General features: G+C 40.1%; 2 protein-coding genes across 6 annotated transcripts in view; one reads left to right on the plus strand and one right to left on the minus strand.

The window, feature by feature from the left end:
* Nucleotides 1–19,755, minus strand: part of UBAP2 (ubiquitin associated protein 2) — a 583,216-nt gene that overhangs the window by 342,796 nt on the left and 220,665 nt on the right. The window lies entirely within an intron of this gene.
* Nucleotides 1,728–13,219, plus strand: DNAI1 (dynein axonemal intermediate chain 1). The gene is made up of 4 exons (XM_031557187.1): nucleotides 1,728–1,884; nucleotides 10,133–10,217; nucleotides 11,093–11,210; nucleotides 13,146–13,219. The coding sequence occupies exons 1-4, from the start codon at nucleotides 1,771–1,773 to the stop codon at nucleotides 13,195–13,197; spliced, it is 369 nt and encodes a 122-aa protein (XP_031413047.1). The 5' UTR covers nucleotides 1,728–1,770; the 3' UTR covers nucleotides 13,198–13,219.

The following is a 19,755-nucleotide window of genomic DNA, read 5'->3' on the forward strand; positions in this document are numbered from 1 at the left end:
TTCTCCTCCGGACAGGCACCCGGAACTTGAGCATCAGCAGTCAAACCCCCAGTGCATTACATGATGTTATGAAGTGGAGTACTGATAACCAAAAATCATGAAACCATGACAAAGAGCTGAGCTGAACTCTTCAGGAACTGCAGCTGCTTCTTGGAGGCACTGACTCCTCCTGGGAGATGGCTGACTTTGGGATGAGGATCACTCTGTTGTTGACTATTTTCCATCAGTGCATGGTGGGTAAGCTGGTCATTTAGGAAGAGCTGTGGTCCAACATTCCCTGCCTGTTCTAGGAAGTGGGAATGTGCCAGTTTATTCATGATTAAGATCTGTTCCACAATTGTTTTCCATTACTTTCTCCATCTATTAAATACATACATACATATATATTAATTCATATAGTTATACATACACATTTATTAATTCATAATAGTAAATATATATATATAAATTCTGCGTGACATTTTACACATGAAGTACAATAGCTTCCACTGGAAAGGGAATCCAGCCAGTTCTGTTGAGTGCTTCTCACAAATATTTGCAAAATATATCTGTGTATATACACTGATAATAATCTTGTCTCTTGTGTTATCAAAGTACCCTGGGAACATCCAGGAGAAAGTATTAAGTAATGACAGCAAGTAAAATGCTACTGTAAGCGAGTGATAGGAAGAGGAGGGGAGGTGTCTCTGTCAAGCTGGAGATTATAACCCAGTTTATTCCTGAACTTGAATTCACAGAGTAACTGGCCTGAGAGCTTTCTTCCTTTCAGTTGGAGTTTTCTTTTTTGTTTTTTTTGACAGTGAGGTGACCTCAGAATTGGAGAATATAGAAATTTTGCTTGAAATTTTTGAAAATCTTTTTCTTTTAATTTTCCTGTTAAAAAGATTTTAATGTAAGCTGTTTTTTCCTCAACTCTTTTGCCTTCTTGTTCTTCCTTGTGCTCATAATTTTTTCTTAAAAAGATTCCTGTTTTGCCTCTTCTCTCACTCTTTTCATCACACCTTGTTTTGTCCTTCCCTTGATATTTAGAACATCTTTTCTTCTCACTTCCACCTGCAAATTTATGACATAATGCACATTTTCTTGCTACAGGTTTTCTTTTACTTTCTATATTCCACTGTTTTAGTCTCCTTTGTATTTGATTCATACTCCCTCTCTTAAGATGATGTATCAGATTTAGACTACCATTTCTCTTTGCTGAAAGTAATATAACTGCTTCAGATACAGTACTAGCACTGCAATACTAATGAATAGTTCTCAAGTGGAAAAATTACTTTTGGATCTACTCAAGTAAGACATTCCTGGCATGTGGCTTAGCAGAAGATATTAAACTGCTCTCAGTTTCCATTTCATCATATGCTTCAGAGTTAGAGTTCAAGATTTAAACTGTGTTAAGCAGCTACAGTTTAATTTTCCAACACACGAGAAATGTCACAGAGCAGATGTTTAATGCATGTTTCCTATTAAACACTAAAAATTAGCCGAAAAGAATATCCTACAAAAAAGATACAGAGTCAAAGCACCAAGGAGAGTGTTGGGAAAGGGAAATTATTAGTAATGTAATACTTTATTCTCAAGAAGTGAAACATGTCACATCAAGCTTTGAATATATTGCTTGGTCCTTCATTGTTTTGCCTGCTGTCTTTCAGCTGATCCTGGTGACAGTGTTACTGTTTGGATTGTGTGGATGATTTTTTTTCTGCAGCATAATCAAGTCCTTACAAATTCTGCCTCTTATCTGTCTCTCAGTGGGAGATCTATGATGCCTATATGGAGGAGCTTCAGAAAATGGAGAAGTCAAAAGAGAAAGAGAAACCAAAAGCTCAGATAGGAAAGAAAGAGGAGAAGAAGAGGGGAAGAAAGTTAATTTCACTGGAATCACAGGTATATTCCACAGCACTAGAAGTAGCTTGCTGAGAGTGGTAGTGAATACTTCCATCATGCAAGCAAGGGGGAATGCAGCAACTCATGCTGACTATGCAGCAAGTTCTGTTAGCTGGCATGTAACAAACCTAAGCAATGCAACTACTGTTTTTTACTAGGAACCATATTTCCAAAACAGGGATTTCTTCCATTTTTGATTTGTTGTTCTTTTTATAGGAATGCAAAACAGTGTGAAGCCATAATCTTGACTCAAAGCTCATTTCCAAGAGCATTATCATGATTGCGTCTCATTTTTGATTAGCACATGAGGGGTAAAAGAATGAAATAAGTTGAAACACTCTTTGACTTTATACAGACTTTTCCATGGGATGTAGAAGCATTAAGTCTTCTGATGAAAGGCAAAGAAATTTAGGATTTCTTCAAAATGTTACTAAATCAATATATTAAAATAAATGCTGCTACTTTTTATTATTTTAGTGATAATGCTATGTAATTATAACATAAGTATTTTACAGTTGTATACATATAAATTTTGTATAATAGAAACACAGAGTTCTGTTCTAAGCTTGCCCCTACCATAAGTGTAGGTGCATCACTGTAACTAAGACACATCCTTGTAATGTAAGCTGGCTCCTGAAAAGGACTTCAGCACTTTCATACCATACACTGATTTGGCTGCAGAGGATTTGGCCTTCTGAGCTTTCGCAGTAGCCTTTAGCTCTTAAAAATTTTGCAGTTTAAAGAGACCAGAAACATGTTCTGACAGGCTTCCTCCTGTGACTATTGCCACTGATATTCACAGTACTTTCTAGAACTAATAAACCTTTCACCTAAGTGTTGAGAACTAAGCCTAAAGTCAGTGATGCAATTATGGGCTTAAAGAGGGGAGTTCTTAAAGCTGTCCGTTAAATTGAAATAAAAATTCTACTAATGGAACCACATTGTAAAAAAAACTACTGCATGTTCAACTGACAACAGTGGGAAGCTGAAATCTGTGCATCTGTGATCCCTCCCCTTGGTACTTTGCCTTTCACAGGGTGATTACAGGGAAATCAGAATACAATGGAAAAGTGTAATTGAAATCTCTTTAAGCAGAGCCAGTATTCGACTTTGAAACTCACTGCGAGACTCATGGGGTGGTTGGAAGTGTATGAAAAAGCTGCTGAATTTTCCACTCACTAACTGGAAGCATACAATCAAAGCATCCAGGCATTACAATTTGATTATGAGTAACTCTATAAACATTTTGGGACTGTCAATATAAGGAGAACGTTGAGTTGCTCAAGTAGGTGCACGGAAAAGCAACAGAACTGTAGAGGGGAATAGAAAACAAGTGTTATGAAGAGCAGCTGAAGGAACTGGGACTGTTTAGTCTGGAGGAGAGGAGGCTGAGGGAAGACTTTATTGCTCTCTACAACTCCCTGAAAGGAGATTGTAGTGAGAAGAGTGCGAGTCTTTTCTCTCAGGTGAGAAGTGATAACACACAGGTGACGTGATACACCAGGGGAGGTTTGGGTTGGACATTATGAAGAATTTCTCCATGGAGAAGGTGGTGAAACATTGGAACAGGTTACCCAAGAAGGGGCGGAGACCCCGTCCTGAAGGTATTTTAAAGATGTGAATGTGGCACGTGGATGGACATGGCTTAGTGACGTGACTTGGTAAGTTAGGTTGATAGTGGGATGGTAGTTGATGACTCTGAAGGTCTTTTCCAACCTAGATGATTCTATGGAAATTAAAGATTGATTGCATCAGAATCTGTATCTCTAATTTCAAGCTAGCAAATGGAAAAGTGGGCTTCCAAATTCTAACTCACAGGTTATATATATTGGAAAGAAGATTTCCAGCTAAACTTTTTTGAGGACTTTCTGCCTTTGACAGCTGCTGAAGTGGAGATGTGGAATCACAAGCAGGAAATACAGGTGATCTGCATGATGGCTAAAATCAAGGAAGCTGTGACTAGAAGCAGTTATTGATTCCCACTGTTATTTCTGTATCTACTAAGTAGACACTGGAGCTACTGAGACAATACTGGATTCAGCCCAAAGGGAGGAAGAGAATAAAGTGAGCAGATATTACCAGAGGTAGATTACTGATGGAAGCTCTTGCTGTGGTAAAAAGCTGTGAAAGAGAACATCCAAGGTCTAGAGATGTTTGAGATGATAGTAGAGTTAACTGAGGAATTAGAAACAATGGAATTAAATAAAGGAGAAACAGTACTAGTACTGAGCAAGAGGCCAGAAGAACAGGTAACTGGCTAATGAAGAAAACAGTCCATAAAGAATGTGGCCAAAGGCGGAGAAGAGAAAGAGCTTTGATAGTTGAACAGAAGGGCACTGCTATGAGAAAAGAAGTAGAATTAGGCCATGAATAACACTGGGGAAGGAGGAGAAAAAGCAGGAAACAAATGGTTTGACGAAGCAGAAGAGAGAGGCAGGCAGCAAATAAAGGAATTGAGATTACCAGCATTCTGAATGAAGGATAAGAATGATATAAAGAAGAATGCAAGTGAATGAAAGACAGAAATACAGAAAAGTATTTGACTGGAGTCTGTGATAGACTTTCTGAAATCTCTCAATCTGCCTGTCACTCACCTGGATCTAGAGGGAAGAGGATATGCTATGCTACATCCAAGAGAAGCAATATAATGTTTAATTTTTTTTCCTTACTTTTCAATAAAGGCAGCAAAATAGAACATGGAGAAGACTGGATACTGAAGAGAAATTATATGAAACCTGAAAATAGCTTAAAGTGGGGAGAACTAGGCAGAAGTGTTGTATCTGCTTGTCCTGTTCTTACTGTTCATGAGCCATCTGCTCATGCCTCTGATTATAGAGAAGATCCCAGCTAGAGATAGTCTTGGTCTGATCCAGTGTGACCCTCCTTATGTTGTTATGAGAGCATAGAAATTACCTTGTTTGACATAGATGCAACATTAAGTAAAGAGACTAATGCTGTTGAGTGGATGCAAGCTAGCTCTTCTTACCCTTTAGATGACAAGATATAAAATCACAAGTCAGACAATAAGGACTTTTGACAGATCAATCAAGAGGAGGCTGAAGCTATGCAACTGGAGAATAGCAAGGCCAGATGATGTATAAGAGAAGTGAAAATGATTCCACTGATCTAGCCTGTTAAAGGCTACTCTGCATGGCAGTAGAAGTAATTTAGAAAGGAAGAATGCAAAATTGGGAGTAAATATGAAATGAAATAGTGTATGTGTTTCGCGAAGTAGCCTGTGTCCAAATAATCTCAACTTCTTTTGATAAGGGAAAAGTTTTTTTCCTTAAAAATGAAAATGCAGTAAAGGTAAACCTAAAGATGAGTAGATCTATTGCTGTATTGTGCCTCTGAGGAAGTAAACTGAATTAAGTAAACTGGAAGGGCTGTTACTAGTATAGATTGGGAAGGACTGGTGGAGTGGGAGGCTATGCGTTTTTGAACATCGAAAAATGTCTTAGATGAAGTGAGGGCTTACTGCTTGAAATGAAAGGGAGAAACATGAATCTATCAGCTGGTGAGTTGTGGTGTGGATATAAAAAGAAAGGTACATTGCTGGAAAATCTTGTGTGAGGGGTAGCAGAGGAATAACATTTCTGTTACGCCTGTCCCATACAATATTACTTCTCCTTGAGATATGCCCACTGAGATAGCCCAGATCACAGGGTCGTAATTATAATTTGGAAGCTCTCAGACAACCACCAATTTATTTTTATAATAACAGCGGAAAACCAAATGCAATTAACCTTCTTATTAGTGTTTGCCTGCTTCTGTTCAGCTGAAGGGCAGGATGAGTTGTTACCAACATCCTTGTCTTCATTCTGCGGTTTACAGCCTGTCAGCATTAAAAACAAGTAATAAAAATGAACAGAGTATAATTCTAGAAAGTAATAGCTGCTTGACAGGATTCAATGTGAGGGCCTCTGTTTGGGATTTGCAGTGGATGGAGATGTTGGCTGGGCAAGAGATGGCAACACACCTGTAACTATGTTTTTTTCTAAAAGCTTGGAATTCTTGTAGCATCCATATATGTGTTGCAAGAGATATGAACTGCTATTGCACTGATTCTAGGGTGGAGTTTGGTTCTACAGTTACAGATCAGCAGAAGTATTGTTCCATGCTCCAGTTAAATGGAGCTGCATATTGCAACTGGCCAGCTGCTGAGAGGCAAACCTGAAACAATTAGTGTTAATGAATAGTACAACAAGCCCAGGATCTGTGGCCAGCAGAGACAGGGAGGTGATTGTCCCTCTCTGCTTTGCCCCCCTGAGGCCCCATATGAAGTGCTGTCTCCAGCCTGGAGAAAAGAAGGCTGCGGGGTGACCTCATTGCAGCCTTTCAGTACCTAAAGGAAGCCTACAAACAGGAGAGGAACCAACTCTTTGAAAGGGTAGATAACAGCAGGACAAGGGGAAATGGTTTGAAGTTGAGGGAGGGAAGATTTTAGGTTGATGTCAGGGGGAAGTTCTTTACAGAGAGAGTGGTGAGGTGCTGGAACAGGCTGCCCAGAGAGGTTGTGGATGCCCTGTCCCTGGAGGTGTTCAAGGCCAGGTTGGATGGGGCCCTGGGCAGCCTGGTCTGGTATTAAATGGGGAGGTTGGTCCCCTGCCTGTGGCAGGGGGGTTGGTACTTCATGATTCTTGAGGTCCCTTCCAACCTGGGCCATTCTGTGATTCTGTGACATACATTTTCGAAGTATTAACCCATTAACTATCTTAACAGGTGATTCCAATAACATTATTGCTGTTCAAAAAATAATTTATGCACAGAAGCAAGTAAAACAAATGTACTAGCGATGAGCTCTCATTACATTTGTCTTGTTAAGCCAGAGTTGCCCTATAAAGAAAAAATCAGTTTCAAACAGATCTTTGAAAAAAGATAAATTAGACCTATCACTTCCACTGGAGATTTATTTCAGTAAGATAAGAATAAGTCAAACCTGAAATAGCAAAGGATTGAGTGAGAAAATAACTTACTCTGATACAGTTTAGTGCCAAAAATGTGGTTATTCATGACTGCGTTGCTTACACACACATAGCTACCTAATATGAAATCTGACTTAAAGCTCTTTTCAATTAATCTGGACAGTTTCCTGCATTGCAGAAAACCTTCACTGAATGACGCATTGTTTCTTCATTTACAAAGTTTTTTGTTTGTTGATGGTTGTTTTTTTTTTTTAGTTCAAAGCCTATTTTCCACTGACGACAACAACAAATTGATTTTATGGATGTTTCAGGACCTACCATCATCTTTGGGAACACAATAAAGTAATCCTTGTCTTCTTCTCAGGTTGGAATTTCTCAGGTGGAAATTCAGAAAGTTTGCAGTGCAGTTTTCATCGCATGTGAAAGAGGAAAGTCTCATGTCTGATCAGTACAACACTGCCATTCTTTCCCAGCTCCTTCCCATAGCACAAGCACGTTAAAAAGAAGAGAGTTTATCCTACTTAGTAGTTGAATGGAACACAGCAGAGATAGCACACCTGATGAACCAGCAGTGCTCCAGGGGAGCCATTCTTTATACCCAGTAACTACTTCTTTTTCAGCGTTTATTGCTCTTCTCTCTCTAAATCAAGTTGTAACCTTTTCAGCACTTACCCTCTGTCAGCTAAGCTCACTTAGAGCAATATGATGGTGGCAGCCCACGCCATTTTTATAGTCGTGATCCCAATATCGCTGAAGAAGTGTTAGCAAAGGTTAATTGCTTTTTTTTTCTACAAAGTATTTCAGAGAAAGACATCTTATAGTGGCAGAAGCAGTAATAGCAACTTAGAGTCAAAAGAGTGAAACCTCAGCGACTGAGAATATTGATTTCTGCTTGGGATGTTTCAAGTATCTTCTTTCTCTCCCTCTTTAATTTCTGTCAGTACTTCTGAAGTCATAGTGCCTAAGGAATATTTTGCAGAAAGTCAAACTGTGTTAAAAAAATACACATCCCTGTGCTTTCTAAAATTCTGAACATGACAGCAAACTCTGCTCTTGAAACATGCTCTCGAGAAGTCCTCCCACTGACCCAGGGAAAAGCTGAAGAACGTAACAGTGGTCACATTATGTGGCTGGGACTCTAACCACAACTGAATGTGTAAGAAAGGCTAACAACACAGCAAGTGTGTATCATATCCCTCCCTCATCCAAATATTCTTCCAGCATTCAACTACTTTGAGCTTTTTCCCAGAGCTGATGTTGTTTGGCACATAGAAGTATGTGTTCAATCTTCTCTGAATCCATGTAAAACGTTTGCTGTACCCTTTGATAAGGAGTTGCACAATTGTCATCCTGCTGTGAATCACCTCATTTTCTTTGTTTTTAAGTTGACTTCCATTAACTTTTCTTGATAGTCCTCGTTTTATATTGGAAAAGACAATGACTAGTCAGCCACTGTCCATCTTCTCATGACTATTTAGTACTTCGTAAAACCACAGAATGGCCTGGGGTTGAAAAAGGACCACAATGATCATTGAATTTCAACCCCCCTGCTATATGCAGGGTCACCAACCACCAGACCAGGCTGCCCAGAGCCACATCCAGCCTGGCCTTGAATGCCTCCAGGGATGGGGCATCCACAGCCTCCTCGGGCAACCTGTTCCAGTGTGTTGGTAGATTTCACAGACTTGTCTCATGGCTTTCTAAGACAACTCTTTCCCAGACTGGCAAGTCCCAGCCTACTCAATTTTTCCTGGGACAGAAACTGCTCTGGATCATGAGTCACCTCTAATGCCCTTCCAAGTTCTACTTTATCTTTTCTGAGGTGGGAGAAGACTGTACACATTAAAAAAAGATAGAGGCAAACTATGTAGTCATAAAAAGTGTTGCAGATTATAGAATTGTTTTTTTTTCCTTTGTCCTGCCACCTTTCTGTATGGGTTTTATGCTCTTGCCACAAAATTTGTCTCTCTTGTGCCTGTTCAGGGCCTTCAAAAGAAGCAGAGGGTTGAGATGCACATAATCCAAAGCCATATTGTTAGTTCTGATTGTGACTGTGCAGTGTAATTTTGGCAAATCAGTTCATTTTTTTATTTTCGTGGTTAGGGCAATCTCTGGGCTGTGCCCAGAGGATGACAAGTCTCTTTTTACTGTGTTGACTGTGGGGGAAATCATACTGTGCTGGCAGTCATTGGTTCCTGGCAGGGGTTTGAAGATGAAAGGCTCTGAAACCCTGCTGGGGCTTTGAGGCAGCAGTAAGATTTAGAGGGAGATTCAGGTCCTTGGAGCAACATGCTGTCAAAATGCTTTGCATATACTTTGGCATTCTCACACCATTTTGCAAAACTGTTCTGGCATTGCTCTCACAGTCACAAACTGTCTGGGGAACTTTAAGCTCTGTCCCTCCAGTTGCTGGCATGAAGATTTTGTTCTACTTCTGGCTAGCCCAGCTTGAATTTTGCTTCTGTTCACTCAAACACGTGCACAGAATAGAGAACATAGTAATACAGAAAAAACAGGAATGGAGTTTAATAAGAAGACGGGATAAGAACGTTGTGATCAGGCACAGGGCTCAGTCAGACAAGTATACAGTTAATCAGAGTCCACTGGCCTTGCAAAATGCCACTCCCCAGGAGGTCTCCCTTGCTATACCTGAAGCATTACCTGCATTCATTCCCACATGCAGATTCACCCACGTGTGGTGTTCTTCAGTGAGGTGGGTCGGATTTTCTACTGTATCGAAGCATTTTCCACAAAAGCTGGACAGCCAGCTGCCCTTTGCGTGTCTGTTATGTATACTGTGTGAGCTCATGGACCTGTGTGTGCATTCAGCTGGAACTAACAGTGATTAATGGGAGGATTTCTACATCCTGTGATCTTTACTTAAGACAGGATACCCGAAAGCTCTGCAGGCAAATAGAAGAGGTTGCTGATACGTTATCAAACATGATTGTATTGGTGAAGCTAAGGAATTGTTACCAAGTGAGTCAGGGGATGGATCATGTGTGTGCTTTTAAGCTCATCCCATCATGAAACAGACTGGATAAGTTGAGGAAATTAAGACTCTGACTGCTTTCATGGACAAGCACCTTGCATTGAGCTAAATCAGACGCAAACACTGAAATTATATCTCAGGAGTGAATGGCATCTTGTTGAACTTAACATAGATTTGTTGCCTTAATTCAAGTGCCCTTATTATTAGGTAGTAGTATGAGGAGCTTCAGTGTACCCTTATTCAAGGTGGAAAGACTCAAACTTTTCTATCACAAAGGTCTGAAGGACTTGTAATCTACAGGATTTCTCTTATTTGTTTATCTTTTCAACAGGCTAATGATATAACCAAGATTTCCAATGCTGCCAAAATAATGGAGCGGATGGTGAATCAGAACATATTTGATGACATTGCACAAGGTACTGCCCTACTGGGAGATGGTGTTTGCTCTCAAAACAGAATTCCTGCAGATGACTGGCCATAATTGTAGCAAAAATCACAACAGGTCCTCTGGGAAAGCTGGCTCTTAGTAAAAGAAGCAGGCAGGGATTTTGGCAAAAGATACCAAGGCAGTGGTTAGCAGTGGAAGATTGGAGCACAGTGCCTTTCTATGAAAACTGGTTTGTTGCCTTATGGTATGCTGGTGTCTCCAATGTTGAATGTTAGACAAATAGAGCTAAAAAGAGCAGGGCTAGCAACTGGCTGGTATACACAAGGCAAACAGACAGCAACTGCACTCATTCAAAAGATATGCATGACAGCACCGCTTTGTGCAGGCTGGGCCAGCAGGTCTGGTAGGCGTTGTCTTTCCTCAACAGGTAGTTCCCTCCTGGATGCAGGTCTTGGTGGCAAAGCAGCCAGTGCAGAGCAACCCTCACATGATCACAGAATCATAGGATTTGGAAGGGACCTCTGGAGATCGTCAGCATATGTAGTACTCATGCTATTTTGCAAGGGTTTTCACACCTTTGCTCAGCTCCCTCTTGAAAGGCTGCATCTAGCTCTGAGAATGACCTGAGACGACTACTTGCTCTCACTGCTGCTTTCTTATTCACTCTTTGTCACCTTTCAGACCATCAGCCTTTTGTGTGAGGACTTGGTGCTTGCTAAAGTGCAGGACTTAAGCGTTGTTTTGGAGTGAGACTTAAAGACCGAGACGGCTTTTGTATTAATAACTGGGTTGTACCGAGGCTGTGAGAATGACAGAGATTCTTTTAAAGCTTATCTGGTTCTTAACCATGGTTAAGTATTTCAGATTTTTTCCATGAGACTTATTATTTGATTTTGGTTTTAGATTTTAAATATTTTGAGGATGCCTCCGATGAATACAGGGACCAGAGGGGAACTCTCCTCCCACTCTGGAAGTTCCAGTATGACAAAACCAAGAGACTTGCAGTTACTGCCATCTCCTGGTAAGTCTCCTTAATGCAAACTTGCTCTCAGTTCTGCCGAGCAGGGGAATTAACTGTCGTGCCACTTTACAAGGCAGTTCTGGTTGCCGTGGAAACATTATTTTGAGTAATTACAGTCATCATCTTTGACAGCATCTAAACATGCCACGCACTTCTGGATGGAAAGCACCTGTGTGAGGCTAAATATGTCAAGCTTGGGACATTCAGCAAAAGGTGAAGACCCAACAGGTGTGGGGCAGTGTTAGGGCAAAGCGAGTGCAGTTAGAAAGGCAAATAAGCATCCTTTCTTGGGAAAGTTGAGATAGATGGGACTTATCTTTGGATAATATGCTGTAAGAATCAATCCTACAAAGCCGAGGGAAAGAGAAGAGATGGTGCCGTTTTTGACAAGAGATGTAAAGAAGTAGAAAGGGAAATGCAAACACTGCATGTGCTGGTTACATTATCATCATATGCTGTAAGATGCTGAAGCACTCACACCTGGTCCTTATGCAGGCACTGCTGAGACAGCAGTGGTATTTACCTATGGGGTTCTTACACACTTCAGTTTAACAGCCATTTGACCTGCAGTCCACTTTTGCTTATTTACTCCTGACCAGTCTGAAAACTATCATTTGAAAACTTTCAAATCAGCTCATGGTCACTGCCACAAAAAAACTTCTCAACCTGAATGAATCCTTTACTTTTCAATGTACTTGATCCTCCCCCGAACTGGCATTGGCTTGTTCATGCAGTTGTGTGAAACTTACGTAGCTCCTGCCCTGTGCTTTACTACCTCCTCTTGTTGGTAGAGCAGTGTAATATAGTTCCAAGGAGAAACTATAGAGAGAGACAGAGCAGGATTGCTATCTTTTGTCCTTTCAGGCCATTACAAGTTTTATACTTTAATAGAATATTGAGGAGGTTGTTGTGTGAGAATTACAAAATAATACTAAAATGAGATGTAAAATTGAGAAAAAAGGCATCTTTTACATGTCATTTGTGTTGCTGTTATTCCTGTCTCCAGGTGATTATAAGACAAAGATGGCCCAGAAATTGAAAAAAAACGACCCCAAATTGCCTTATGTAATAAGCTTTTCTAATTTAATTTTTATTCTCACATTACTATCAGTGATGGTGCTTTTAGTGGATAGAACAGGAGCAAGAGCATTAGGATGCCTAGGTATTTACCCAAGTGAGAAAGGAGAAATATTTTTATTTTATCAATTCAGAATAGTCAGGGAAACAGTAATTAGGTAAGTTTCACATCCATTCATTTCAAGTGACTATGGACAGCAACAGTACTGAACTGTGCACACAGAGCAGAAGTTGTAACAGTAGATAATTTTCAAATAAAGGGACTTTTGAAGGTATAATAGCTAGTTACTCAGTCAGCATGCTTTTACAAAACTGATAACTAATTGAATCAGAAGGGAATTTCCTTTCCTAAGCTATGGTGATGAATTTTTGAACCAACACTTGCTTCTTGAATCATCCATTATGATTTAGTGATTGTGAAAGTAAGCTTATTGAGTATTATTCTTCGGTGAGTTAGAAACTCCTTTATTCTGGCTTCTGAAAGATAGAAGCCAACACACTCCTGCCTTCTTCCATTCTTCAAAGACCTCATCTTTAAAAGTAAACTTTACATAATCATTAAGTACATAAGCCAAGAAATGCTGGAGATTGGTATCATATATAAGTCTTTGCCCTTTTTATCTGTTTTATCTACTGCTGTGGTCTTCAGATGTTATATTTATCTTATGCATCTTGAGTCCAGAAGAATTACTCATACATGAATTTTACTGATGCGTATATTCATAAGGGTCTAGTCCTTAGACTGTATGTAATCCTCTGAGAATGGACTATGATATTAAAATGTGAAACAACTGTGCATTCCTGTTGAATTATGTAGTTAATTATAAATGCTTTCTTACATGAATTTTCTCATTACAGGAATCCAAAGTACAAGGACCTGTTTGCAGTGGGGTATGGCTCTTGTAAGTAACAAATACAGAAGTGACATTGACAGATTTAAAATATTAAACTAGAGCACTGAGGTTAAATCATATTACACTGTGGGGCACAGACTACATCTTATAGCAAGGACTCAATTTAATGTATGTAAACTGAGATTGAATTCAAAATAGGGATTATAATGTCCTTTACATTCCAAGACATGAAGATTCAGAAATGCATAGGTATTGATAGTGTTAGACAGGATTTTTGGCATATGATAGTGCTGACTCTCTTTTGGTCAAGGACTTGCCTCTAGAAGCACCACGTAATCCCTCATCTGATGGACTGTGATTGGCATTTCCATTTCCTTGCCCTTCTAATTGCTTAAAGACCAGGTCTGTTCTGTTTCACCAGAAGCTAATCATGAGAGACATCTCTAAGTATAAACACAGTGTCCTTTTGGTGAGGAACATCTTCCAGAGATGTCTCTAGAGGTAAGCTCTCCATTAGGGCATGCCAGGCCTGAATATTGTGAAAAGGCACTTTTCTTGCTGTAATGTCTGGGATTAGGTATGAAATTATTATGAGCTGCTATGGACATCTAGTTCAGGGGTTCCTGTGCGAATGCATTACAACTTCTGTCCGATGTTACTGCCCCCACATTAGGGAAATGGAAAAGAATTCTAGCAGGCTGATATTTTCTCACCATTTTTATGCTATTTGTGCACCTTGTATCTACCTGTCTTACTATTCACTCTGAAATGAAGCAGAGAGGGTCAGAGAAAAGAATAGCATTGCAAAGGCAGCAGAGCTTTCTCACTGCTTCCAGAAAAGGGTAGACTACAAAATGGTTCTTCTAATTTGTGAGACGGACTGGGTGTGTTGACCCAGTCAATTTCCTCATTGTTTCTAGCAGGAAACTTCTTGTCTGAGTTAGAGTGTACTTTTTGAAGTAAAAGCTGATTCCCCTATAGAGCACTAGTCATCCTCCATCTGGTTTGAAATGAAAATCAGCCACGGGGCTACAGATAAATAGTGTTTGAGAACTGCAAATAGCAGGATTAGTCACTGAATTTATTACCCTAAGCACTTCAACCCTGGCAGTTCTCTGTGGATGACAGAGAGTGGAAGACAGGGAGTCAGAGACAGGGCCTTAGCTTTGCCCACCTGTCATTTGAGTTGCTCTATGTCTACTTGCAAAACTGCAGATATACTTTTTTGTTAATGTTCTTTGGCATGAAAATGTTATAGTCTGTTGTATTCTCTACTAACAAAGCAAATTGCTTGGTGTTCATTTTTAGGGAATAACTATTTTGAATGGATGCTGAAGATCTCAGTTGTGATAAAATGACTAATGAAATTCATTGTTGGGAAATTTAGTCGTGGGATAAAAAGATCAGTTCTGGGCTCAAGGAAAATGGTTGTTATTCAGGAAAGAAATAAAGGAAAATAAAACAAAAATCCTGGTTACAGTAGAAGAAAAATAGAAAACTACATATAAAGCAGTAGGAGAAACAATAGAAAACTGAAATAAGAATGAGACAAGATCTGTAATATAGTGACGTCTTGATTACTGTGTGCAGTTGTGGTTGTGAACTCTGAGGAAGTGTGTGTTTAGCTGTGGGAAGATGGGAACATGTCTGGAAAAAGGCACCAAGGATGAGCAGGGATATGTAGGATGCTGCATCATCCAGCATGAACAGACTAGTGCTCTTACAACAAGCAAAGGGAGAGGGGATTTGATATGGGTCTATAGAATCCTGAGCAGCAAAAGTGAGAAAGGGTCAAATATTCATTATTGTCTATGAGGCATATATGGAGGAGACCATATGAAATTATTGAGCTGCTGGACTAATACAAACTTAAAATAGAATAACAATAGAATGACAAAATTGTGAATGTTTTCTTCCCATACTCCATGCTCTGGAGGACAAAGATATACGTGGGGTCAAAAGATCAATTCACAGGGGGGCAGATTGCTGCTGGCCATTACCAAGGACAGGTCCTTTGATTCAGTAAGTTCATAATTGCAATTTGCAGGAAACTCTGAAAATGAGGTATAGGACAACTTTTGCTGTGATTCTTGTGCTCTTTGATCAGTTGCTACCCAGCACTCTTGGAGAGCAGACACTTGGCTGCAGGTGCCCTTGGTGTGGTCCCAAAAAGTCTTTCTCTTGTATTCCTCTTTGCTCTGACGGTAAAACCAGATGGGTTGTCTTCATTTGTACTGGTAAAGATTACATTCTGTGTGCAATATTCTAACATTTGATTTTTCTTTTAAAATGGCATTTCTGTCTTGAAGTTCACTGCATCCGAGCCCAGGAAATGTTCCTGTTAGTTTGTTGAGAAGTCTGAATTGGCCTGAATTTATTCTTTAATCCAGCAGGCAGCAGGGATTCTGAAAAACAGAGTAGGATCAGTTTTTGCAAAAGAAATTGTGACAGAAAGTGCTCAGGATATTCTTCACCTTGTCCAGCAGAATGAAATCTCATAGCCCCTGTGCTAAGAGTGCAGGAATTAGGCAGGACTTTCCCACTTCTGCCATCCAGGTGCAGAAAGGGAGATGAATCCTGGCCAGAGGAAATAGTCCTGTTGTCACATGGGGACTCAGTTAGAGCCACAAATAGAACTCAGCTCTTTGGATCTGTGGTGAGCATAATTACATCACCACTCTTTTGTGCAGCATGCATTTGGCAGTGCTGCCAGCATACAAACAACACATTTGTTCTACTGCCCGAAGTATACTTTTTGAAACAAAAGATCCCTTGTTCTGTGTGGGGCCATTTCACTCCATCATGGTGAATTCTTTACAAATAGGGTCCTAGCTTGTCTCTTGCTTTTGTATCCTATTACTGAAGGTTTCATCAGTAATTTATTTGGATGAGGTTTCTGATGCCAACGGCATTTCTTTGGCATGTGACAGTCCCCTCTGAACAAGGGAATACTGTCACTGCAATTTGCAATTCAGGATCTTTGCTGCTTGGCTAGAATTAATTGTTATTCCCATCAGGAGGAGCTGTCTTTCTGGTTTTGTTTCTGCGTAAGCGAGATTGCTGGATTTCTGGCCAGACTGACAGCCTGCAGCATAGGCTTCAGAGGTCTGTGGTGGGTGTTGGGCTTGTGCTCTGCCTTGCTCATGAGAACACAACAAGCCCAGGCCTTAGCGATCACCTGAATTCATGTTCCAGAAGCAAGTGTGCTTCTGACAGCGTTCAGAGATGGCTTTCTATGTGCAACTCTCGCCATCATATGAGACGAGAAGGAAAAAACAATATCTGCCTGGGTAATGTATCTTCCCCTGCTCTACCTGCACTCCGTGGGTGTAACTTGCTGACTACAAGGATGCACAAGGAGTACAGGCTCACCCCCAGAACTCTGAAGAATCTGATAGAGCTGTCTAATTCTCAGTTCTTTACAGTGAAATGACTTTGTATAATGGGGTCTAGTGTGGGCACAATTGGACCATGTAGAGGGGCCAGTACTGCTCTAGCTGTCTCTGTAATTTCAGCTTGAACAGGATGAGCTAATGCAGAGTGCTTCTGTTGGTATGACTGCATCTAAAGTAAAAGTTGTTATGCCTTTGTGACTGAATTAAATTGGTGTAAAATCTTGGCAAGAGTTTCCATGGAGAATAACTATTCAGTAGTGGATATCCTTGAGGTTTTTGATGCTGAGGATTTATGGACCAGTTCTTATTGTGCTCATCTAGGATGTAGTGTCACAGGGAGGAGAGGTATACATACAGTCTTGTATTTTTCATTTTCTCAAATGCACTGTCCAATGAACATGGACATCTTTCTTGTACTGCTCACAATGACTGAAACTGTTGGATAGACATTGCAATAAGGACATGGGGGACACAATGTCTCCAATTAGGACATATTCAATGTTCTTCAGAGATAATGGGGAGAAGAAAAATGGACTAGGTATCTTTAATAGCAAGGTACTGCAGCTTCACCTCTGTGGTTTGCAGGCATTGCTTACTTGACTGAAGGTTTCATCCCTCAGTGGATCTTCTGGGTCAACTGAAACAATTCATTCTTACCACTAAAGGATGAAGTGCAGTTACTCAAGGAGCTGGCTGCTCTGTGACACTGAGAAACTTTTCCTGTAGAATGGGTAGTGAAGAAAGATAGCAAGACAGAAGTGAAATAGGTTTGCATGATCAAGGAGCATGCTTCTTTTGCCTTGCAGAGTTTCTCTCTGTGAGTTTAGACTTCCAGAGACAACTTCATCCACAACTGGTGATTCTGTGATTATATGATTTACAGAATCAGGACTTTAGAGTGGAACTTAGAATAAAGGAAATAATTGGTATCAGAATTTGCTTACTTTTGGAGGTTAAAAGCCATCCTGCAAGGGATGATGAGAGTGTGTTTCAAAGTATACCATTTTTTCCCCCTCTTTATTTTGCAAGAAGTCTGGACACCCTCTAGAAAGCAAGCTGTGGAAAAAAAATCAGTACAGAATTCCCAACTCACTGTCCATTCCAAAGATTTCATGAAAATTAAAATCAGCTTCATGTTACAAACCAATTAGGTTCATACAGAGCCTGTTCCAAACCCCAGAAGTTTCTTCTAGGACAAATACTTTGTCTTCTAGCAACTTCTAAATACTTATTTGAGAGGCATATATCACCAATAGGGGAGGTCAAGGTCGGAAATTCATTAGGCATCCTCTACCCTGGTGGTTTCCGACTGTGGCATGCCTTTTACAATCACACTGCATTTCCATGTCAAAACTCCATCTGACTGAGAGTCTTTCATCCACTCATCCTCAACCTGAGTGCAAACACCATAATCAGACATACCGACCTAGTTTCTCTCATGTGTTCTTCGTTCAGAAGTACAGCTTCACCTCTCCTGATGGTCCTCAAAGTTTTAGACCAAGCCATTGTGTAATCACAGCTCCTGGCAATGGTAATGGCTGTCAACAATGACTGGCATCAGTCTTTGAGTTTTTGCTTTCCAAATTGTAGCCTCCTGTCCTTGATGTAACCTTCATTCACAAAAGGACGCTTGCAGTCATATCCATCTAACTACTGGGATAAGAGCATACTGTAAGTGTAGCTGTCTTTTTCATCATTTCTGTGCCAACAGATGGTTTACATCATTACACAGATTAAAATAAAAATAACAAGCACTGCAGAACTAGAAATGATGCTCATAAATCTGCAAAAGAAAACATCCCTATTCATTTCTGTTTACAGCACTGCTTTAGGCCCTGACAGTAAACCAGGTTTGAATCCATTTAGTATGTGCTCTACTAATTCTGTATCATGTAAGATTTAAATTGTACTTAACAGAATACTAAGGGAATATACAGATACATTCTTGTCAGCCTGTTACCAGTTTGTCACCAATGACTTCATCAAGAATATCAGCTTTGACATTGACCCTCCCCACCAGTCTGGGGACCTCAGTAATAGAGGACGCAACTTAGTGGGACTGGGATCCTCACACTGAAAGAATCTTACTGCATTTAGATAATGTCTGTGATCATTAATTTGTTTTAACTACTTATTATAATGCTAATGTGATCTTGAAATGTAGATAAAAATTTAAGTTTTCTCTAAGGTCTCAGTCCAATTATGGTATCAAAAGTATCAAAAACTTAGGAAGCCCAGCTCTCTGAAATTCTCAGATACATTAGAAAGTCACAGAAATTGGGACTGAAAAATATTTCAGGAAGTTATTAGTCCATCTACGTACAAGGTAGTATTTTTATTTAAAATATGAATGTGAGGACTGAGCTTAGTCCCACTTGGCATGCAATGTAGCGGCAAGATTGAAAGCAATCCATGTGACAAGAACAGAAGCATATGTTGGACAAGGAGAACTCCACGAGTCTGAAAACTCAATTTGACAGTGCAAGCTGTGGGTTTGAGGGCAGGCCGTGCTATAAGATGTACTAGGTGTTCACTGACAATTTTTCTCACTGCTGTGGCACAGCGAAATACAATAATGTAGTTTGTGGAAGACAGCCTGTGCTGGATTTATGTAAGTAGCAGCTATTAAACTTGGTAGATTCTGATGAATGACCAAAGAGCTTTAAGTAAAAGCACTAAGAAGACTGAATGGTGCCTAAGGAATTCAGATCTCTGAACCAGATCACAGAAAGTCTCTTTCAGATGGCTTTTGAGATGTATGTATATTTAAATCATGCTCCCAATACAGACATAGAAGACTGCTATGAGTGGAGATGCCTACTAATCCTTCTGTAAGCTGCATGAGTTTATTTTGGTATTGATAATACTGAGACTGAAAACATTGTCAAAGAGAGAAAAAACATTTTGGATTTATTTAGTGAATTTCCTTGTCTTGTGTAAGGCTATGTGCATGTGATTCACAGGAGGGGGCTGCGCTGGAGTTGGCTTTCTAATCATACACCAGCACCTTTGCTGGGCTGGGACCAGCAGGCAGCTTTGGCTTTGTGAGACCCCACAGTAAAACTGCTGCAGTTAGCTAAGTGCAATATCACAAAGGCTAGTTGGGATTCAGTGGCCCACAGTTGCATGCACACACTTCAAAGGGAGACTGATACTGTAGTCTGGATTCAGTTTGCTATTTGGGCTATATTCATAAAAAGCACGAAAATGACACAACAA

The sequence above is a fragment of the Meleagris gallopavo genome, chromosome Z (genome assembly GCF_000146605.3).
Source record: "Meleagris gallopavo isolate NT-WF06-2002-E0010 breed Aviagen turkey brand Nicholas breeding stock chromosome Z, Turkey_5.1, whole genome shotgun sequence".
In the NCBI taxonomy this organism is placed as follows: domain Eukaryota; kingdom Metazoa; phylum Chordata; class Aves; order Galliformes; family Phasianidae; genus Meleagris; species Meleagris gallopavo.

Excerpts from the sequence above, each read along its gene's own strand:
- DNAI1 (XM_031557187.1), top strand. The coding sequence starts at position 1,771 with ATGGAGGAGCTTCAGAAAATGGAGAAGTCAAAAGAGAAAGAGAAACCA. Across the intron at positions 10,218-11,092 it reads ATTTGATGACATTGCACAAG|ATTTTAAATATTTTGAGGAT; the intron begins GTACTGCCCTAC and ends TTTTGGTTTTAG. Across the intron at positions 11,211-13,145 it reads GCAGTTACTGCCATCTCCTG|GAATCCAAAGTACAAGGACC; the intron begins GTAAGTCTCCTT and ends TTCTCATTACAG.